Genomic DNA, 24408 nt, shown 5'->3' on the forward strand with positions numbered 1-24408 from the left:
ACTGTAAATTGTAGATGTTAGAAAGATAGGTGGAAGTCAGATTATGAAGGGTTTTCAAAACTGAACAGAGAAGGCATATTTTTGCTTGCAGTAAGTAGGGAGCACTACAATTTATTGAGAAAGGGGAGGATGGCAGATGTACACTGGAGACAGCATTTCAGTAGTTGTCTGGAGGGAATCAGGGAGATCTATTTGGAAGCAATTGCAATCTCAGAAATAGGTGAAGAGGTCCTGTAAAAGAGATAGTCTGTGTGGGTGCACAGAGATTTGAATTAAATAGACACTGGAGAGGTAAAATTGGGAATATTTGACAACTGTTGGGATCATGTAGGACCAGATTGAATAAAGAGTCAAAGGGGATATGAGAGTTTTCAGTTGGAGAGGGGAGCACAGGATTAACTCTGTTTTTAGACACATTGATTTGTGATATCATCAAGTCATCTAGTTTGAAATGTTCTATAGGTAGTTGGTAGTGTGAGATTAAGAAGAAACATTGGGCTGAAAATATAAATAGATAGTGTATGTGTGGGTCTTCTCTCCTTAGACATAATAATTAAATCTACTAAAATCAACCGGAGAGTGTAGGGTCAGAAGGGAAGAGGGTTCAAATGTAAAACTTTGGCATGTACCCCTAGGGAGGTGTGTGACTTGGATGATGATCCAGAAAAAAGAAAAAAAACTGAAAGCAGTGTCATCAAACCCAGTGAGGAAAAATATTCAAGAGAAGAAGATAGTCAGCAGCAACAACAATAAGAACAAAAGCTCTATTTAAATATCTTATTTAACCATTACAACAATCCTGTGAGTTAAGTGTTATAAGTATTTCCAGTTCACAAAGAAAAACAAATAGGCATCAAATTCACACAGTAAGTGCTTGAGGTCAGATTTGAACTCAGGTTATGCTGATTTCATATATATCACTGTACTATATCTACTACACTAAGCTGTCTTATTTAAAAAAAGTCATATTAAACAGAGGGACATTGAGACTAATGAGGATTAGTTAGACTAATAAATCTGATGATTAAGAAACTGAGCATCTAACAGATAAAATTAAGAGATAGATGAATGGATGGATGAAAAGAGATGGATGGATAAGATGGATTAGTGATTCATGCTTATTTCTAACATGACATTTTAAAGAAATGAAATTCAGAGTGTTTCTATGTTTGAAGTTTGTATTGAATTGCTTAGGGTAAACTCTGCCTAGTATTGAATGAAAGGTCATGACATAAGCCTTTCTTTTCAGGTATTCTCAGTATTCTCATAGTAATAATAGGGCCAAAGGAGCATGGCATAATAGATAAGTAAAGGTTCAGTCTAAGAGTTAAACCCCACGTCTAAGTCACTCAGACTCATTTCCACAGGCAGTAACTTACAGAGTTGTCCATCTGTATTAGTGAGAAAAGTTTCTTCACAGGGAATTTCCTACACTGATGTAATCATTGGTCCAGACCAACGTCTTCAACACTACCTTTCACCCAAAACCACATAATGAAAGAAGGAATTATTTTGTCATTCATTCTCCTCACCAGTGACATTAAGACCCTTGCCTATTTATTCTAGGTGATTTAGAAACAGGTTATAAGCAAGCTTCTTTACAGGAAGAGCAGAATTCTCGAGTGTTTTTAGATATGAATTTGTATTTCATGAAATGTGCATCCTTGGATATTCTGATGAGGCATGTTGAATTCTCTGAAAAAGAAAAAACAACTGATCAGCTAAATTAAAGAATTTATACTGACCTTTCTTAATAGTGTACATAATGACTCAGTCATCAAATCATTAGTTATGGTGAGTTTATTGATATGGTAGAAATAGGATTAAAGTTAAAATAGCAAGGTTTTGAGTGAAAATTAAGCTATAATGCAATCTATTCAGTTCATATGAGTTTCAATGAAGCTAAGCTGTTTAAACTTAGTGGATGAATATGGTGTGTTCAGTCCTGTCCCCCTCATCTACCTCCCCCCAGTTTCATTTTATAAAAAATCTCAAGGTAAGAATTGTAGCAAAACTATCCATTTTTACATTGTTCATTCCAAAATCAATTAATTTAATCAAGCCTCAAAAATCATTTTTGCTTCTTTTGAAAAAAATGGACTTTTGTTGGTTTTCTCTCTCTTCTATCTGAGGACTTCATTAGAAACTAAAATTTATAGGAAAAATTGGTTCATAAACTATACTGCATTTGGGAAGTAGCCACCTGAATGTTGCTTTGTTTCTAATTTCATCGCAACCTTTTTTTTCAGTTTAGTGTCTACTTTGCAAATTCCCTTGTTCTTCATGGCCTTCTGTAAAGTGCATAGTAGCAACAAATGTTCTTTAAGTCATTTGATCAGAGTGCATACTAGATTAGTCCAACTCAGATAAAATGATTCTGGATTCCCTTGAACCTGCCCCACATTTAAGTCTTTCCTCAATTCCACTTTTGATTTTGGCAAATTTAGCAGTTTGCATTAGCTATTAAATAGGTCACCTGCATCGTGCAGTGAATTTTCTCAACTTTAGTCTCTCGCTCTCTTGCTTTCCCACTTCATTTTTGCTGGTGCCAGCTGGATCCCCTTGCAAGTGAAGAGCCATTGTGTTTCTCAGTGGGAGCATCCTGTACAAATGAAAGCAGTGGAGTAAATCATTTTACAGTGCAGGCTGAATCCTGAAGCACAACGCGCATGGTTTTCCAAATAGGGCTGGCACAAGAGCAAGCGGAAAGCCTGGGGTAGAGGGGACTAGACTTTTGGACACTTTATTTTGAGAATTTTCTGTGAGAAGTTGATCCGGACTGTTCCAAACATTCATCTTCCCCTTCAGTTAAGTTCTCTGACAGTGCTGACAGTCAAAAGCAGTGCTTTCTATAGACACTTTCTTTGCATGGTATTGTGCCAACAAACATCTGTATGCTTCAGATGAGAGTCCTAGACCACAGTGGTTGTGGAAGAAGAGGGTGAACTGGAGGAGAATGGGATGAAGGGGAGTCAGCAGGGAATTTTGGCTACAAGAATTAGAGCAGTAGTTCAGTAAACCGATGCTCCATTTTAAGACATATTATTTTAGACTGTTGAAGAGCTTTCTTGGATATAAGACACAATAATAAAGTAGCTATGATTTATGAAACTTGGGAACATGTAGAATTAGAGCTTTTTTCATGAAGACTGCTTTCTAGAGGCTCTTATTCACTGATAGCAGGGGAAAGACCCTACAGATTCAGGCTCTAGGGTAGGAAAATTCTCTTTCCATTTCACATCACTGCAAAGTTGAATCAGCTGATATAAATTGTTTTAAAAAATTAAACAGGGGCAGCTGGGTGGCACAGTGGATAGGAGCACCGGCCCTGAAGTCAGGAGTACCCAAGTTCAAATCCAGCCTCAGACACTTAATAATTATCTAACTGTGTGGTCTTGGGAAAGGAACTTAACCCCATTTGCCTTGCAAAATCCTAAAAAAAATTAACCCCCAACTTTGAAAATAATGTAGTATTTTAAAGTAATATTAATTTTAATCAGTGTCTTTATAAAAGCATTTTCAGAGGAATAAATTGAGGGGTAAGGTGAAGGTAACAATTTTTACCACTATTCCAAATGAGATTGCTAAATAAAAATTGCCTTTGGTGTATGTTGAAACATGGGAAACCAAATGCATTTATTAATGTCTACCTTAATGAACAACGTGACTTCTTTCTACTTGTTTGGGAGCCTCTTTCAGCAATCACATCTTTCTAGGCATTTTTCACAGTTCTCTTATCTTTTTTATATGTAGAAAGATTAATATGTAATTTTTTGGTTTTATGTAGTACCTCCTTTGGAAGATTGTAAGGAACAAGAGCCTGTGATGGACAACAATATTTCTCTGGTGCCTTTTGAGAGACCTGCTGTCATAGAGAAGCTAACAGGGAATATGGGAAAACGTAAAAGCTCCACCCCACAGAAGTTTGTGGGTAAGCTTGTCAAATATTTTTTACAATAGTAATTTTTAGAAATAACAAATTAATCTCAATGTACAAGTATACGCTATCAATTTTTCAGTTTTGAGTAGATTCAAATCCATTACAGAAATAACCTCTCAAAATGAGAAATATGAGTAGTATGAAATATCTAAAGGTAGGACTAAAATAATAAATTTCTCTCAAATAAAATGGCATTTGAGCAGTGACCCAGGATAATAAAATGTTAAGTAGTATATATAAAAAAATCTTGAAGGAAGAAACCAAATATTTTCTGTACCTGTACCATGGAAAGATAGTATATGACAATTGCATGTCCTTTGAAATTCTGGTTTCAACCCTTATGCTTTTTAAAGATTTTGTTTTGAAATCTTTTAAATTAAGTGCAGAACAAATGTAAGATCTCATCTTAAAACTTGGAGAAGACTGCTTCTGAAATCTAATGCATTAATATATAATCAAGGTATGTCATACTTATACATGTCATACACAGACAAAATTTACGTATGAAATGTTTCTTATATATACAAATTATTGCCATTAAATCTTTTGACTTACATATACTCTAATGGTGAATCAATAATGAAGCATAGCACCAACTACTATCACATCACCTTTTCTCTGATTATATTAGTGTTGAAAAAAAGGAGAAACCTATACTTTTTTTCCTTCCCTAGTCAGCTCAATCTAAATTTAATGGAGTTCTTTAAAGAATTTTATAGTCCCTAAAACTGTATCTTGTTTTAACTATTCAAAATCCACATTAATATTTTGAACTCTGAATCTATATGCAAGATATTCTAACATAGTCTCTTGAAACAACTGGAGACTAAAGTTCTTATCAGGTAACTCCTATTTGGAAAGCCAAATTCCTTCAGTTTTTTGGATTTCTGCAGATTTCTTCCTTTTTGTATATTGAAGAATCCAGTTTACTACATTGTAAAATAATACAAAGGGGAATGCCAGGGGGAGAATGGAGAATATTGACTAAGATCATTATAAAAAGTCTGTAGAGGTACAGCAAGGTTTATATTTATTTTATATCTATATTTGTAGCTTTAACTAAATAGCTAGACTTGACATATGACATCTATATATGATATATATTGAATATATGATGAAATTATTAGATTTCTGAGTCAAATTTCTCCCAAGTTCGAAGACTAGATTTTATATTTATTCCCATTTAATGGAGAATGTTATCTAGAAATAAACACAGATTTAGAAATACAAAGAAATGGTATAATGGAAGTTCTACTTTGGACTTGAATTGAAGTACCAAAATGCTTGGTACTTCAGTCACAAAATTCATTTAACAAATAATTAATGCTTACTATAATTATAATACTATTTGAATATTACCTGAGTTTAGAGAACAACAGCATTACATACCTTCCCTCAAAAATCTTTAGTTTGAGAAACAAGATATTCACATGTGAAAAGTTAAACAATACCACAATTAAATTACACAAGCAGTGTCATGGGGCAGCCATATATGAAAAATACCAAGTATTCTTAGGAAAAAGATCAATATGAATTGAAGTACTATTGAGATCATGGATTATATGCTGATATTCCAAGAATAGTTATTCATCCAAGAGAGGTTATGAACTTCCTTGAAAAAAATAAACTCATCCATGCTATGAAAGAAACCAAGATTGCTTCAACAGTGTACTTTGGATAACTCTCATCAAGTTACTATTTCTTTCTATATTAACTAGCTCCCTTATATTTAGTTAGATCTCTGTCTCAGACATTTGCTTGGTTCACATTGTTTACCTTTGTATTCCTCAATGTTCACCTTTGTATTCCTCAGTGAATAAAATGATCTTGCTGCAGAAAACTAATTTCGTAGTCTCTGGTTAGGAACTTGGTACACATTTTTCCCTGGAAGTATTATAAATTGCCCATGCCAGTCTTCCTAAAGGTTCTTTGACTTTATCTAAATTCATTATTATGAAAAAAGTCAGTATTGTGCAATAATCTATAACTTAGTCACCATATAGAACAATTTTTTCTCTTAGTATTAGCTGACATTTATGTAGCTTGTACTGTGACAATATATTTATAATCCTTTTTAATTTGATGCTAGCAATTATCTTATGAGTAATAGAATTGATATCTCTACTTATAGTCAAGGAAACTGAGACTCTAGACAAATGATGTGCTGCTAATCATACAACTAATAGCAGGTACTTCTGAGAAGTGAATCTAGATCTTTAAAATAGACTATACTTAGTACTCTCTATGTGGAAAAATTCATTCAGAATTCTAATTTGAAAATCTGTAAATATATTCACATTCATTGATTCATCCATCAATTATTGAGTTCTGATGAAGTGAAATGAATTGTTAGGCCAGTTCTTTTCGTATTTCTACCTCCCTAGAAATGAAAAAGTCCCCAAATAGTCCTTGCCCTCAGGTAGTTTACATTTCTATTTTTGTGGCAGAACCTATTAGATGTAGGATAGTAAAGAGTAGTTGTGTCTTTGTGTGTTTGTGTGTGTGTGTGTGTGTGTGTGTGTGTGAGAGAGAGAGAGAGAGAGAGAGAGAGAGAGAGAGAGAGAGAGAGAGAGAGAGAGAGAGAGAGAGAATACCAACTATGGGAAAATCAGGAAAGAAGTGCCTTCTGAACTGCACTTTGAGGCAAACTGAATTCTAAGGTAAAGGTAATACTGTCTTTTCAGGCACTTGAGGCTTCCTTTGCAAAGGCAGAAAGATTGGAGGTGGCAGGTCATGTGTTAGAAGGCTGCTGGAAGTGTATTTTGGCTAAAGTGGATAATTCTAGTTTAGCCATTCTCACCACCCAGAGACTAGGAGCTATATTTCCCTGACTTCCAGGATTCTGGTGGCTTGTATAAAGGCAGGAATGAACAGTAGAAGAAGATATTAAGGAAAATGGAAAATCCTAGTAATGGAAGTAAGGATTTGTGGGAGTTAGTGGCTTCTTCCTTTTTGTAACCTCCTTGCAGACTGCTTATTCCAGGTTTGTCATTTCCTTTCTTCTGGTCTTCAAACATATTGGTCTTCAACCCTTTCCATAGCGATTACCCCACCTTCCAGTATTTTTTTCTTCCCAACCCACTTTAAAATAGAATTTAACTAATGTTTCTCCTTTGCTGTCTTGACCCTAAAATAAAATTTCAGATTTTCTGAAGTTTTTCATTTTAAAGTAAGAAAAAAAAGAAAATATTCATAATGTAAAAGAGTTCTTAACCCATCATACTCTTCCTTTCTCTTGAAGTCAGAGGGAAAAAGGAAGATGTGAAAAAAAGTTCCAAGTTGTAACCACATGGATAGCTATGCCTGTTTACCAGCAACTGCTTCAATATTTTACTTTCCTTTCTGGTTTTTGATTTGTTGGTTACACTTCTTCATGACCTTATTTCAGTGCTTTCAGAGCCTTGGAGAGAACATAGTACCAATAATTTCCTAAGAAAGCAGTAAAAGAAATAGGTTCCTTTTTGTTACTATGTACTTCACGAATAATAATTATTGAATTTCTAAAAGAACTTTTTTGATTTTCTTATATTTATTTATACCTGAAATGGTATTCCTTAGAGAGACTAAATATTTCTTCTTTGTCCTCTGGCTTCTTAACTCCATATAGAGACATATGTAAAATGAATTGATTACCTTGGATTTCTTGAAGCCTTTGAAACTGAGATAGCATTAGTTGGAAATCATGCTGTAATTTGGTAATTTTTTTCTTTATTTTCTTTACTTTTAATCCTTACTCCTAATCCTTAGGAGTGGGGGGGGGGGAAGGGATTAATTTATATTAGCATTCTTGGGAAGAATGCTCTTGTAGGCATTCCAGTATATAGTTTTCTGGACTAAAATTCCTGTAAGTATGGCAAAATAATACACTGACATTTAGAAAGTCATACATATTAGAAAAAGTGCAAATATGTCTGCAATACCTATCCAGTGGTTCTGCGTTTTATGGACATCAAAACTCTAAAGAATCTACATTATAGCCTTCGATCTGGTTGAATTTTTAATAGATAAAATGAACTGTTAAAAACTAGTGATGCTTGAGAGAGAAAAATTATTCTTCAAGGTAAACATAGATGTTCTTTTGCATTTTATAAAACATTTCTGGTCCACATATACAGTTGTACAAATATGTGTATAATATATAACCATCTATATACTTATATAGATATATATGTAAAGCCACATATATATATATGCATACATACATTTATATTTTGACATATATATATATAAACTACAAAGATTTTTCAAATATGAAAAATAAATTTATAGTATACTTAAATATACCCCCATCACATTTATGGTTCTGAATAACATGGCAAAGCAAAGTATACAAAATAATAATTTTTTAAATCAATACAGAAATTTTAGTATGTCTTTATCTGAGTTGTTAATTAAAATATAATTTTATTCTCATTTAATAGACCACTTTTTTATTTTTTGATAACAACATTAGTAAAGTTCTTTAGGGAGTCCCTTATTCAAATATATCCTTTCCATAGAAACAACTATCCTAACACAGTTACAGCAAGAATGGGACCAAGAAGTCCTTTTTCTTCACAGATTTGTTACAGTATCAGGGAAGCTGGGAATGGACCCTGGGAAGTTTATCTTTGACAACAAAAAGAGCAACCAGGCCCTTACAAGTGCTTCATCCTCTCCTCTTTACCATGGAAGTATCTGAGTTCTCTGTACTGATATACCCTAGGCTAGCCCTTAAGCCATAACCATCTTGCTTGAAAGGAGAAAAAAGCAGTAGAATCAGGTGAAACTTCCGTCTATGGAGAGCCTATTTACCTAGGTGATTTTCCTTATTTATTTATAATGTATATTGATCCCTATTATACTTATCTCTAAGGCATTGAACTACAAATGAACTTCAATCCATTTCTGAATAGATATTTCAGAAATATCTATTTCTTCATTCAAGAAACATTTGCTAAACTGTTAACAATACAAAGCACTATGATTTTACAGATGAGAAAACTGAGGTTAGGTGACTTTCCCAGGATCACATAGCTTGTAAGCTTCTGAGACCACTTTTGACTCAGGTCTTCCTGACTCCAGGTCCAAGCACTCTTCTCTACTGGATCAACTACCAGCAACATAGGAAGTGCAATAAGTTGATCAGTCAAGTATTAAGTTCAGTACATATTAAAGAGTCAGAAAGTAAAGAAATTGAACCCAGCAGCACATCTTTAAAAAACGTTTCTGAGCTGTTCCATAATTTCTAGGGCATGTACTTATGGAGAATCCTCAGAACACAAACAGGGTCCTATGATTACTGAGAGAATGGGGAAGAACTTTAAATATATTATTGAATATTTTTAAAAATTATTGAATTTATTAAATAAATAATTTGTTAAAATATTACATAAATTTATGTTAAATAATGTTATTAAATTATGTCTGTCACTATAGTGATACAATCCTTACTCCTACTTTAGAAATGTGCAGGAAGTACAAATGACCAGCAGGCATGTACTTATATGTAACGGTTTAATCTAATTCTGAGTTCTACAAAAGGAAGATTCTGTTGTGATAGTAGTGATTATTTCCCATTTATTAACCTGTTCCTTCTTCATTTTAATTCATGAAGATCAACTTCATTTTAGTACTTTATTGAAGCCTTGATTTTTACCTTTTGTGATTACCTTAATTTTCACAGATTTGCTTGAATATTTCCTCACAATGCATATTAAATTTAAATTTTTATTAATATAATCTGATTTTTAAAAACATTAAATAACAAATACTGAATACTGAAAATGATGTAATAATGCTAGGACTTCTGTCATTTTGATTATTGCTATCAACATCAGTGTAAAATGCATCCTTAAAAGGAATATTATTCTAAGCACAAATATTGAAATTTTTATGATTAGTTACACTTTTGGGTTAATTGCATTGTTACATTAGAAGTTGTTCATTTCTGAAGAGTTAATTGAAAAATAGAAAACAAAATATTTTATGAAATTAGAGAGTTGTGTTGAATTTGCTGCCTTTCTTTCTTTTTTTTTTTTTGCAAGGCAAATGGGGTTAAGTGAGTTGCCCAAGGCCACACAGCTAGGTAATTATTAAGTGTCTGAGACTGGATTTGAACCCAGGTACTCCTGACTCCAGGGCCAGTGCTTTATCCACTGTACCACCTAGCCTCCCAAATTTTCTGCCTTTCAATAATTTAAAAGAATATATTTTTAAAATTTTGTTTTTGCTTTTGTTTCATTTAGGAGAGAAGCTCATGAGATTTGGCTACCCAGATATTCACTTTGATATGAACTTAACATATGAGAAAGAGGCTGAACTGATGCAGTCTCATATGATGGACCAAGCCATCAATAATGCAATCACCTACCTTGGAGCTGAAGCACTTCACCCTCTGATGCAGCACACACCAAACACGATTGCAGAGGTTGCCCCGGTCATCAGCTCAGCTTATACTCAGGTCTATCATCCGAATAGGATAGAAAGGCCCGTTAGCAGGGAAACCTCTGATAGTCATGAGAACAACATGGATGGCCCCATTTCTCTAATCAGACCAAAGAGTCGACCCCAGGAACGAGAGGCCTCTCCCAGCCATAGCTGCCTGGATTCTACTGACTCAGAAAGCAGCCACGATGATCGCCAGTCCTACCAAGGAAACCCTGCCTTAAATCCCAAGAGGAAGCAAAGCCCAACTTACATGAAGGAGGATGTCAAGGCTTTGGATGCCACAAAGGCTTCTAAGGGCTCTCTGAAGGACATCTACAAGGTCTTTAATGGAGAGGGAGAACAGATTAGAGCCTTCAAGTGTGAGCACTGCAGAGTCCTATTCCTAGACCATGTCATGTACACCATTCACATGGGTTGTCATGGCTATCGGGACCCATTAGAATGCAACATCTGTGGCTACCGAAGCCAGGACCGTTATGAGTTCTCATCACACATTGTACGAGGGGAGCACACATTCCACTAGGCCTTTTTCTTTCCAAAGGGGACCCTTATGAAGTAAAGAACTGCACATGAAGAAATACTGCACTTACAATCCCACTTCCTCAGACATTAACTTACCCTTTTTAAAAAAAAAGAAAAAGAAAAATTATTACAGTCAATAATTCTTATTTTATGGACCCAGTCTCATTTGCTCTACCTATTAGGAAGGAAAAGAGGGAGGGAAGGGATGGGGCTAATTGCCTTTGGGGGGGGTCACTTGGCTTATTTTGTGGGAATTGGAGGGCAGTTCACTTTTACGATGGTTGGCTGTAAGTTATATATCATGCTTTGAAAGATCACTCAGCTCACATTAGGTTCAACTAAAAGAGGCTGATTTGCCATTCATTTTCAGGATGGCAATCTTGTATAGGAAAGGGGAGAGTTTTCATAGTAAGACTCTCATAACAATAGTAAAAAAAAGAGTATAAGGAATTTTTACTCTCTAAACAAATGTTTTCAAAATTTAAATTGTTTTTCTGTAAAGATCTTTGATCATAAATCAAACACAATGTTCTTTTCAATGATACTTCCTAGGATGAGCTATGGTCATGGGTTCTGTGTTTACTTCCCTTTCTGGAATTTCTAATACAATCTATGGAACATTGTACCACTTAGCAGTTTCATATTATTAAGTGGTTAGGACCACCTACAGTACTTTTGAAGTCCTGCTATCTTATTTTTCTAAACTAAAGAAGCACCTTTATAGACTTGCTGTTTTTCCATAGTTTTGGGGACTGGTATTTTGTAGACACCCTGACAGCCTTACTTTTAACATGTTTTGTGATTAACATTTTTACCTGGTTTTCAGAGTAATACAGCTTAGGAGTGGCTACGAGGCAGTAGTTTTCTGGAGGGGTTCTGCTTCTCTTTGAAAAAAAATGTTTTGGGTTTTTTTTTTTTTAGTTACAAGCTATATCCTGGTAGTAAAATATGCTTGGTTTTTCTAAAAGGTGTGCATTCAATTGTCATTTTATCAACAACAGTGTTAAATCAGTCAGAATCATACAATATTAAGACTGATGGTCAGGAGAACACTAGAAACCTCTTTTCTGATAGTTTATAAATTTGTTGAATCTGCAACTACCCAGTATTCTGTTTCATAGTCAAGTCTTTTAAGTCTTTGCCTACTGTCTCTTTCTATTCTATAGAACTCCAAAGGGCAATGGTCATTTTGACCTGAATGTGGTTATTAAAAAAAAGCAATCAAAAACAAAACAAAAAACCCCATATATCTAGTGCTGATACCCATGGCTATTTATTCTGGAAATTTTTTCCAGTGTTAATATTTACCACATTTAAGTTGAGGAAATGCAAATCGCTTTACAATATTTTGGTTGAACTGCTGATTAAAAACATAATAATAAAGTCCATTTTCATACTTTCTTTGACCCAGGATAGAGACAGAATTATTAGTCAGATGATCTCTAGGCCAAAATCACTTGCTTCCTATTTACTAATCCCTTTCAACAACTATTTCCTCTGTTGCTTAGATCTTAGGGGATATGAACTATAAGGCTTTAACATCATACTTTCTCCTCCCATCTGTGCTTACTACAGATCGATGTTTTGCATAGCTAGATGTTCTTTGTATTTATGAGGGTGCTAATTTTATTCAACACAGTTCAACAGCATTAGAAGGGAACCGCTGAGTGGTATAGTGATTAATGCTTTTGTTTGTTTGTTTCTTTGTTTTTATAGGACATACTTGGCAGATAGAATGCAATAACCTGTGTTTAGAAAGGATGGGATAGATGGTGGTCAGATTATACCTGATGGCTATTTTTGATATAAAATACTATTAAGTAGAAGTTGATGAGTACTGTAGAATTGCATCAGATATAATTCAGCACAATGGGTTTCTTTTTATAGTACAATGTGAGAATGATCAAGAATAGAGAAACCTGAACATGAATAGAACTCAGTCATAAAAAATGGTCTGTATTACTTAACTCAGTTTTCCATTTTACCTTCTACTTCTTATTCAGATAACTCCTTAGTGCTTATAAAGATGGAGTTACATAGGATTAGGGAGAACTGGTTACAACTCTCCACTCCTTTCTCATCTGCCTTCCTCCCTCCTCTCCCAGACCTTGACAAAATTTATATTTTAGCAATGACCACTTATTTTTTAATCCAAAAGTTTCCTTAAAAGCATTGGAAAGAAAAACGCATAAAATATCAGCAGTATCTGTTCTTCTTTGTTTCATGGTACATTGTAAACACCAGTTTTATCTTACTATAAGATCTAGGACAGTGAGCTACAAAAGGGAAAAAAAAATCTTTTAAATATTTATTACTTGTTTTTTCCCAGTTCTTCCTGATTTCATTTTTCTTTTTTTCTTTTAATTTCACATTTCTGGAAAAGATAAGTGACTAATAGTCAACAGTATTGTTCTGGGATAAGGTGTGTTTATGGTGGTGGTCATTTGCATTTAAAGAAGCACTTTGGACAACAATCAGTATGTTGAGAACTTAAGTTATTTGGGAATTTCTGCTGACACCACTTGTGAATTTTTCTGCTTTTTTTCTCTTAGTTCATTGGGTCACCCATGAATATAAGTTTTGACAATAAACATATGACCCCAAAGAATTATATATAAACCCTCCCAATCACTCATGCTCTACTTTACCACGCCTAGTCTATGTTCTTGAGAATATATCTGCTGCAGGCACATATACTTTTATCCTTAGCCTAAATGGATTGAGATCTACAGAATGAAAGGTGGTGTTAGCTTAAGTAGGGACAGTTGCAAATAGAGACAGGGTCATTGCAAATTTTGTAGGTAGAAGTAGTATTATAGGAAAAGTCTCTGAACGGTTCCGTTTAATTATGACATTTTCTATGAAGAAAAATGGGAAAGATAAAATGATTAAATATAGAAGTGACAAATAATCAGGTAGGAAATTTTATTATTTACATTGTTTACATACAGCTTATTTCACTGAAACTGTATATCACAGAGACAATTATGGGCAATTTTCTGTACTTTTTTTTGGCAAAAATTCAGACAGTTATAAAAATTGATTTATATTCTTTTGATTCCAGTTCTTGTTTAAGAAGGGAAATAATGTGCCAGAATCAGGACAAAGCAAAATTTGATTGCGCCCAAGGTAAAGTTTGAAAATGACACCCCTTGTGTGTTACTGTTTAAGCAAGACTTTGAGTCTTCATTGTACTATATGAGATTTGTCTTAGAACAATAAATCCATGCCATCTTTATTAGGGTTTTTGGCATTGAAATGGGCATTTATAAAAAGTAATATTAAAAATCTCAATCATCAATTGATGTAGATCATATCTCCAAGTTGCACCAAGGCAGCTACCTACCTTTGCACCCTCTACCCTTGTTGCATTCTTCCTTTATGCTGACTGGTGATGATTCTAAAAAGAAAATTATAATTGGACTGTCAAATGTGAAAGTCATCAGCAGGCTAATTCAGAGAGATTTTGTTTTATTTAAAATTAATTGTTGAGAGTTTTCTTGAAGGAGAAAATGGGATTTATTTTGAATAGGCTCTTTACCCAGCTGCAAAGTAAGGGAGTGCCCCTCCTACATAAGAGCAGTTAGTGAGCATGAGTCACAGTCACTGGATTTTTTTAGATATAGATGAGGGAAATAGACTTTGATAAGAGATTAAAAGAAACTTTTGATATGAAAATGCAGTTATCAGTGTTGGGAAAAAATGCTTGGAAAATAAAAAGCCCCAACATTGTAGCTGGTTCCTGAGATGTTTAATTTTTTTCCTCTTTTTAATTCGTTAGATTGTGAGAAGAAACATTGAAGGAGCTTCTCTTGGCACATAAAACTTTCACAAACTCCTCTTTAGAATCAGTAGTAATTGTTCAGGTATTCCAGTCAATGTCTTATAGAAAGAATCTACTATAAGGCTAACTTATTACTCATATCCAGATATTTAAATAAGTTTGACCTCCTAAGGAGAGTCCACAAAAAAGGAAAGAAAGGAGGATCCATATTTTCCTTTTGGTATGTGGAAAACCGAAGAATTCATTAGTAAATTTGATCAACTTTCACCCAGAGTATTAATATTTCAGGTAATTATTTCAGAAAGTCATACAATGTCTTTTGCTGTTTACAGTTAAAAAACAGAATTTATACCAGAAATTTATACTAAAATTTATACCAGAAAATGTAATACTTTTAAATCATTTTGGTGTGATTTAATTCATATCACCTCTTAATCACTCCCTGGAGTGTTTAGCAAAAAAAAAAAAGTACCAAAACAAACAAGCAAAAACGTCTAGCAGTTATTACCACCAAAATATTATTACTATAAGAAGGATTTAAAATATTTTCAAAAACTAAACATTATTTACTCTGGATAAAAGAATGAGTAGCATTTGTGAAAATGATAGCTAATTTTTTTCATGTGGGTTACACTGCTCTGAATTCTCTACTTTTATATGTTTTTCATGAGAATTGTGTGAATAAGGCTGATCCTAAAATAGAAACTCTCTAACAGATACCCCAAAGAAAAGATTTGAATTTAAAAATTGTTAGGTTTTTTTTGTTGTTGTTTTTTGAATACCTTTTCTAATAGTTTCAATAGAGATTTGAGCATTTTTGGTTTTTTAAACCCTGAAATCTATAGTAACTGGAATCTTAAGATACTGAAATTTAATGTATTAAATATTTCTAAAATTTAATTATATTTGTGCCTTTCAAAATACATTTAGAAAGTCAGTTATCTAATTATCGGTCTAGACAGCTTTAATATATAATATATATTTTAAAAATCTCTTAAAAATTGAGCACCATATATTTCAGAAGCCTTGTAAAAATAGGACAAAACTGCTACGGTAACATATTGCTTACAAATGCAGACTTATTGTTCAACTGTCTAAGGAAAATAACTTTTTAAAACATTTTTCAATATCTCTTATGAAATTTGATGGTATTTCAGAATGACCACTACTACCTACTAGATTGTGCAGATGAGATTTGAGGTGGAGAAAAAACTTAGCTGTGAAATATTATGCTGTGTGCTTTTTTTTTTTAGGAAGAATGAGTTATGTATCATAATAAGGTTTTATTAGTTTAATTCTTTATTGAAATAAAATGCAGTATTGTTGTTGGTACTCTCAGAAATTGGCTAGTATTCTAGTCATGAATCCTCATATCTCCTAACTGATCTTCAGTAGAATAGTCTGAAAAAGTCAGGTAATACACAGTCCTTGAACAAAACTAAACAGAGCAGTCAGATCACATTATTATTCCCCAAAATACAAGGGCAGTGGGTGATATAGCATGGTTATATATTTATCTGCTGTAGGTTTGTTTGTATATGACAGCTTTTTAAAAATGAGCTGCTGGTTCCAAGAAGCTAACAAAATATGACCAAGAAGCTGTGATATGCTAGTGTTCCTCCGCATCATAGAATGTTAGGCCAAAATAAAATTATCTTAAAAATTTTATTATCCTACAGAAATTTAAAATTGACATTTCCATATGGTATTTAAGAAAAACTCTCTTTCTGCCCATTTAGTCTTCTCTTGCAGTACTGTAAGTTTGTGGTAATCACATGCACTTTCTGCCTGGGAACATATTCACAATTCTATTTATGGGCACTTTCCCCATACAACACTGTATATGTGTGTTCTCTGTATAAATTTGTGAATTAATCTTTATCCCATACGAAGAGTGGTTACAAGGATGACTAGTTTTTCTATGGTTTTCTTTTTATCGTGAATAAAATATAAAATGGAGAGGCCCTCTGCTAAGCACCACAACGTACAGATATGACTTCATGTAGGTACAATAAGCCAGCTTGCAGGGAATTGGGCCCTTCGGATTACCTCAAGTGACACACAGTAAGAAAAGCTTCTTGAATGGGGGTAGAGGTCACTGAATCCCCTACTATGCACTTACCAGGATTTGACATTACTTACTGGAAATGGATGTTTGTTTTTTTGTTGTTTGCTTGTTGTCGTTTTTCTGAACACACTGTAACGAGGGAAGGACTTGGGTTTTGTTGTTGTTTTGTTTTGTAGTAGCTCAAATTCTGAAACTGTGATCAACAACTTAAATAACTGTCAAGCACTCTCGGATCTTGAATTTATCCACTTCCTGTTTCATGTAGCAAAGTACTCTTTATCGTCTCGGTGTTAAATTATGTAAAATCTCACCCTATTTCTGTCTCTTTACCTCCGTTTGAAGACTAGACTACCTATTTTTTTTTTCAATTTTTCCACTTCTGTGTTTTTTTTTCCCTTTTGTTCATTGGCTGTATAGTCTGTTTACATATTTTTGTACTCAAGTGTAGTTTTATATTAAAAAGGAAAAAAAAGAAAAATAGTAAATTTAATGAAAACTATAAAGGTACATAGTCTTTGTAACACTTTCACTTTCACAAATAGGGTACCTGAAAATATAACTCCATAAATTATGTAATTGTACCTATGGTATGCTTGCCTTTTTTTGTTGGTTTTTACTGGCTGGTTGTATTTTTCCTCCTCCCTACCTGAAATATAAATTGTTTTATAAGACACTGGAAACTTTTCATGAAGATGTTTAGAAAGATTTAAAAATTGTAAAATGAAAAGTCTTTAACTTTTTCTGTTGGAAGAAAAAAATGCTTTAAGAAAATATTGTTATTGGTATTCCAGGTTGGGAATTTCCCTAGACCTCACCTTTGTTTTTCATAGTTGGACTCAGAACATGCCATTTGCAAATTCAGAATGATTGCTATGCTATTCAGTTCACAAATTCTTTTATTTTACTTCTGTTTAAGTGCAATACTTCTCAAGAAGTCTTAAAAAATGGAGTCGATCTTTACCCCTTTTTTGACCTACTCTTTCCTTAGTAAACAACAACACCTTCAAGTCACAGTATTTTAAAGAACAAAAAAAAGCAAAAACTTAAGAGAAAGCACCTGATAGAGAAAAGGCTATAGAAATGAAGTGTGAAAGACTGCCCTAATTTCATAGTATATTTATTCAAACTAAATTTTCCATTTGAATCAGTGGTACTTTAGATGAATAAATGGGCCTGAAAGTTGATATTTTAAAATCTAAAAGTTATTCTCATACTTTGACTCTTGTCCAATGTTACAAATTAAGGAATGCTTTTTTTTCTTTTTAAAACATCTTTTTTAAATGTAAAGAAAAGCACTTAACACAGTTTTTAAAAAATATATACATATCGTCTCTGAGAGTACAGAAAAATTTATTTGGAGCAATCTCATTCTCATAAATTTAGGTGAGGATTATTTTACATATCATACATATTTATATGTAGTGTTCGGGGGGGTTGTGTTTTTTTGTGTTGGGTTTTTTTTTGGTCTGTTTGTGTGTTTGTTTGTGTGTGTGTGTGTGTGTGTGTGTGTGTGTGTGTGTGTGTGTTTGTGTGTATTATACCTGTTTCCCTGTAGAAAACTGCTATTGTGTAAATACATGGTTAGCTAAAAGAAAAAAAATTTCTGTGGCATTTCTTTTAAAGGCAGTTTACTACATTTGTACAGTAGCCATGTATCTTGGCCATTTTAGATTTATATTTTCTTTTAACAATACCAAAGGTAATTAGACTATTGTTACAGACTAATTGCTTGACAAATTTTTAGGATATTTTGAGTTTTAGAAGCAAAAAATAGTTCAAACCAGTAAACCTCATTTTTTCAAACTAATTTGGAAAAAAGAAAAGCCTATTCTTTTTTTATATATATTATATATATATATGTCTATGTCTGTGCAAACCATAGACACAGACATATATGTATATATGGAGAGATAGATATGGATATATATAAAAATACATATCTCAGATCTTGTATGCCAGGCTTCTTCAGTTTGGATATTTTGCTTAAGGCTTAAGTATTTACCTCCAAAGATGAGGTTTACTATGTAAGTTCAGATACCGCCTTTGCAGCCATGTCACAAATCATCCTGTTTTTTATCCAGTTGAAGACCTCTACTAAATGGTTTTGTCACTGCAGACTGAAATGTGGGATTTGTGTTTTTCTTTCCTTTGATACACATGCATACATGGTTTCTACATGTATGTATATACTGTAAATGTGTATGAGTGCTGTATATGCATGTGTGAGTGTCTGTGTGTGTATAAAACTAAAGAATCTGCAGAAACTTTGTAATACTTTGTGAAAAGGATTATATTATAAAGGTTTGTACTGTCTGAGTGCACAGCTACTGGAATAAATTTAGGGAATCTCAGGAACAAGCATATAATTTGTCCAAGATTTATTTCTTTTCAGAAGTGTAAGTGCAGTTTTTAATTCTGTATATTATTTAATATTTTACCAATAAAAATAAACTTCTGACATAAAAAGGCCTTTTTATAAAAAAAATCCTTCGGTGAAAATGATATTCATACCTTCTTCCATCCAAAACAATTTTGAAATATTTGATGGTGATAGGCTTGTTTAGAATGGATCAAATAGGATCCTGTCATTAACATGAGTGTATGTGTTTTTTTTCATGACATGTGTAGAAGTATCTGAGATTATTAAATGTTCACAATATTTTGTCTGCCCTTATTATGCAGCCCAGAAATCTCATGCAACTTGATAACTTGATGACAATAATACCTCATGTTTGCAAAGCACTTTAAGATTTAGAAAGCACTTTTCTGTGCTTAAAGGAAGTAAGATGATCCTATGGGCCTGGTGTCAGAAAACCCAGAGTCCAAATATGGCCTCAGATACCCAACAGCTGTGAAAGTTACTCTGAGCAAATATATGTGTGTGTGTATATAGATGTGAGCATGGGTATATTTACACGTATGTATACATACAAAGAGAAGAAAACACAAGAAAAAGGCATTAACCAAAAAGAATGATTAGTTCATTAGTTATTATGTCAATGTTCAAGATGATAACTTCTTGAATAATAAAAAAGATGCATATTTTCAAATATTGATGTTGATGAGATGTTCCAAGTTTATGTGACTAATTCTTCTAGTTAAGGATTTAAAACATATAATCACTGATAATTTAGGATATTACCTTCTGCACCCATTCCTCTTCTAAATCTCTAAGATCAGTATAAGGGCCATGAATGTTATGACCTGCTCGAGTTCCCATCACTAACTCAGGACCTCTGATTTGAAGAACAGGCCCATTCTACTAAAGCATGCTGCCTGTCTAAAATCATTAACTGCTATCATTTTAAGTCTTCACTTTGCAAAAACCTAACGATCTAACATTTCTTTTACTTTTCTATAGTTATGTAGGCATATTTTAAAAATATTCAGCATTTTTAGTGACTGTTATGAATAAGACTAGGTCCTGGATGTGTCTACCTTCAAGAACCCAAGGGCTACTTGGGGGAAATGAAAAAGAAAAGTCATAGTTGGAGTGATGTTCAGGATAAAAGCTACATTCACTGTACCTCTCTAGGCCCTTTCTTCCCTCTCCCAGCCCAATTTACACATTTATCATAACCCAAAAGATTCAACCAGCCCCAATCCCCACAGTCTCAAATCATTTGAAAGGTCAATAAAGGATTCTTTCAGAGACAGGTATATAGAAACATTACTGGTGATCACAGTATCAATATTTTAACTTTAAAAAGACCATATTCTACTAAGAATAAGAGAAAATAGGAAATACACACAATGATCGATAGAGATTGGGTCACCTTCAATCTTCCTGATTAGAGATGGTAATTGAAGTTGTGTTTTTTAAATAGTTTAGTGATAGTTTTTAGTCTATGTTAGTAAAATTGACTGAAGAGCAGAGATAGATCTAAAATTCTACATGAAAGATCTTTTCCAGTGTTATCAAAAGGAGGTGGGGTAAGGGAGGAAATGGAAAAATTCAAATGAACTTGTCTTTTTGTTGAATATCTTTTTAAAAAACTAACTTTTCTTAATGAACTTAAAAGTAAGAAATGAGTTAATTGACCTAAAAATGATTGTCCCATTGAATTCTTTCTTATAGAATACGAGGACCTATGTATCTTCAGCAAAACATTTTTAAAATTTCAAATTATTCATGATACTTAAACATTTTGAGAGAATCATTTGAAATATATAAAAAACATCTCTGTAGTGGCAGTGTTATATAACACAAAGAATTGAAATGGCTATAATTTGAAGAATCATTTTAATTACCATATTGACACTAGTTTGTGACTGCGTATTTTAGAATTTATATGCAATTCTCTTGTATGTCATGTAAGACAGATACACTATTATAGTGAATATTTCTCTTTGTTGAATTGTGTCCATATGCCATTTAACCACACAAAAGTTTAATCTGAGCTAATTACAAGTAGCACTGAATTATTTCCCCTCATCTCTGATCTTCAAATTCTTCCATGGAAGTAAAATTGTGTAATGCTCAAAAAAGAAGATAAAAGAAAGGAGAAAGAAATGTGGTTAATATATTTTAAAAATCAAATAACTTGTATAACACGGTCAATCCGCTGGAAAATTTGAAATAGCATGAGTAAGGTGTCCATTTATCTTGGTTTTTTTCCTTCCTGTCTTGGATGCAAGTGGTCCTGAAATTTATCTTGATTGTGGTCTCCTGGTTCTAAATGACAGTTTGTCAGATGAGAGTCCTGAAATTCCATGGAGCAGAAGATGTGATTCATGCTAGCTAGCATAGACTGTCACATCATTATGAAATATGCAACTCTTAACAAAATAAGGGAAATCAAGATTCACGATGGGAGCATCTACAGAGGATGAGCATTTCCTGATGTTCCAGTGAGAACCAAAGGTATGGAGAGAAAGAGGTAAAGGTTTTTGGTGGGATGCCTATGGATAATGGGAGAAGGGGAATGTCAATGGAAATTATCTAGATCTTCTTCACTCAGGGGACAAAGGATCAAAATAGTAGAATAATGATCTTTTGGTGAGATCCTAGCAAAGTTCTAGAAGAGAAAGGAGAAAAGTTAGAGGTGAGGATTTGAGAGGTGTCATAAACACCTGAATTATTCAACTATTGAAAGTATCAGGAGTAAGAGAAAATAGAATATATATACACATAATGGTTGATAGAGATTGGGTCCTCTTCAGTCTTTCTGATTAGAGATGGTAATGAAAGTTGTGTTTTTAAAATAGTTTAATGATAGTTTTTAGTCTATGTTAGTAAAAGTGACTGAAGAGCAGAGATAATTCTACATGAAAGATCTTTTCCACTGTTATCAAAAGGAGATGGGATAAAGGAGGAAAATCCCTTTCAGTTATTTAGTCTACACCAGAGAGATAAAAACTCTTATCAGCTAGGGATGATACAATCCATCTTACATTGAAATTCAGTAATGAAGGACAATAGTGAAGGATCTTGGCATCTGGATTCTGGTTCATTACCAATCAGCAAGAATTTATTAAGCATCTTCTAGGTCTCACATACTGTGCTAGATGCTGCAAATACAAATAAAAAAGTGATACAGGTCCTAGCCTTAGGACTATTGGAAAGGACATTGAACTCTTTTCCCTCTCATACTTCCCTCCCAGACCTATCTAGTTTCCTTTCCTATTAGCTCTATCCTTTTTCAAATTTCCCCAAATTCTCCCAGTTTACTATCTCTCTCTCTCTCTCTCCCTCTCTCTCTCTCCCTTACCTCTCCCTACACACACACACACACACACACACACACACACACACACACACACACAAACACACACACAAACACACACACAAACAAGTGTACATTTTGTCCTTTTCCAGCTTTCTCCCATCTCACTGTATCATCACATTTAGGTAATCATATTAGATGAACAAAATAGAATTATCTCTTCTGTACAGATTACTTTTCAGATACATACGACCATTCTCAGATCCATATAATTCGCCTACCAAGATTCCTGGAAAATATGGAGTGACTCAGTATTGTATCTTTATATTGATGAAGGAAAAGTTTCAGAATTGACTCAATTAGTCCACACTATGTCAATGAGAAAGCTGCTACTAGGCCATAATTTCATACTCCTAGTTCAATCATACCCCTTCCCACTATAACAATACAATTAATTCTTAATTGCTTGCACTAATGGATAGGCTCAATTCTATGGATCATCTGTTCTATGAGATATCTCCAAAGTCACGTGTCTATCTTTGAGTTCTATGATGGGATTTGGGAAGCTTAGATTTACTTTGTAAATGGACTACTTTTTATTAAGCTGGGCATTTCAAATGATTTGAAGGCAAACTCAGAAATAATAAACAAGTGGTCAAGTAAAACATAGTGGGGAATTAAACTTTGTAATAGAAAATTCCCAAAGTAGATTGTCACAGATGATGCTGATTTAATTGCTGCTTTGGCACAGACATTCTGGGAAGATTTGTGAGGGTGGAACTGGGATAGTTCATGGAGACTTCTAGGATGAAGAAAGTAAAAGGCAAGAGAATTAGAAGCAGAGTTGAAGTGTGCAAGAAGGGCTTCCAGTTTTGGAAGGAACATGTCAAGGAAGCATTGATTTCTTAGATTGTTTCCTCTCAGTGTTTTCAATCACAGACACTATGAAGGCAACCAACTTCCCTGATGTTTCCAAGGGAGATTCAGCCTGAACAAACCTACTTCATAAGACTTTCCTTCCTCAAAGACTCTTTTCCCCTCTACATCACCCTGTGAGTCTTCTAAGCTACATAGGAAACCAACTGGTAGCTGCCTCTCCTTGGGGTTCAAGTAGGGACTAGCTGTTCTCTGCCCTTGATGATAAAAGCAGTATTGGCTACTGAACTGCCAGTGAATTGTGCTGAGTAGATATTCATGTTTCTCTTCCCCCTCAAGTTTTCTGTCTGTCCTTTCTTTGATATTAAATAAGTGCATTAGATTAAAAAAAATCTAGTGTGCTAACCTGTGTTGAGTTGCTACTTGGTAGCAATGGAGGGTCAGAGAGGATTAGTCTGAAATAAAAGCTGTATTCATCCATGCCCATTATTGAAGATGGCATTCAGAAAAGAGGCAGCTGATAAATAATTTCTCCCCACCAAGCAGTTACTAGCTGGTGATTCCTCAGCAGTGGTAGCTTTTAGTCAATCCAGGGTGATGATGGGGGAAGGTAAAGCAAAGATAGACCTGACATCGTTCTTCTAGCCTACATATGTGTTTATATGTGTGTATTTATATATAAAGGATAAAATAAAAATAAAATAAAATAAAAATATTTTTGAAAGTTTAATTATTTAAATGTATTTATACTTGTTTGGTTTTGTGAAATTTGAATATCAAATTTTCCAAGATTTATTATTTATTTTTAAAAATAAGGTTATTTTTAAATTTTGAGTTCCAAGTTCTCTCCCTCCAGTCCTTCCCCCATTCACTGATAAAGTAAGCAATATGCTATTAATTACATATATGAAATCATGAAAAAACATAATAATTTTTTAAAATTTCAATAAGATAAGACATCCGATGATTATGCATTGCATACATGACAGTTTCTGGATTACATTTTCTCAAAATAATTTCTTTGAAGAGAAGTTTTTTCTTGTTTGATGATGTTGTTCACTTGTTCTATGTCCATTACACTTTTTCTTTTAGGGTATTGTAAAAAATGCTGTGTATTCATGAA

The 24408-nt window shown here is 33.6% G+C and overlaps 1 protein-coding gene across 11 annotated transcripts in view; it reads left to right on the forward strand.

Annotated features, from left to right (window-relative positions):
- IKZF2 (IKAROS family zinc finger 2) overlaps positions 1-23985 on the forward strand; it is a 197510-nt gene extending 173525 nt beyond the window's left edge. For 7 of the 11 annotated variants that reach the window (XM_074191447.1, XM_074191454.1, XM_074191446.1 and 4 more), the window contains 2 exons: positions 3788-3931; positions 10168-23985. In XM_074191447.1, coding sequence (XP_074047548.1) covers positions 3788-3931; positions 10168-10892 — 869 coding nt within the window. In that variant the 3' untranslated portion in view covers positions 10893-23985. The remainder of the gene's footprint in view (positions 1-3787; positions 3932-10167) is intronic. The other 4 variants (XM_074191449.1, XM_074191450.1, XM_074191448.1 and 1 more) reach the window with 1 other exon arrangement.
- The last annotated feature ends 423 nt before the right edge of the window (positions 23986-24408 follow it).

This window comes from Macrotis lagotis, chromosome 6 (genome assembly GCF_037893015.1).
Source record: "Macrotis lagotis isolate mMagLag1 chromosome 6, bilby.v1.9.chrom.fasta, whole genome shotgun sequence".
Taxonomy (NCBI): domain Eukaryota; kingdom Metazoa; phylum Chordata; class Mammalia; order Peramelemorphia; family Peramelidae; genus Macrotis; species Macrotis lagotis.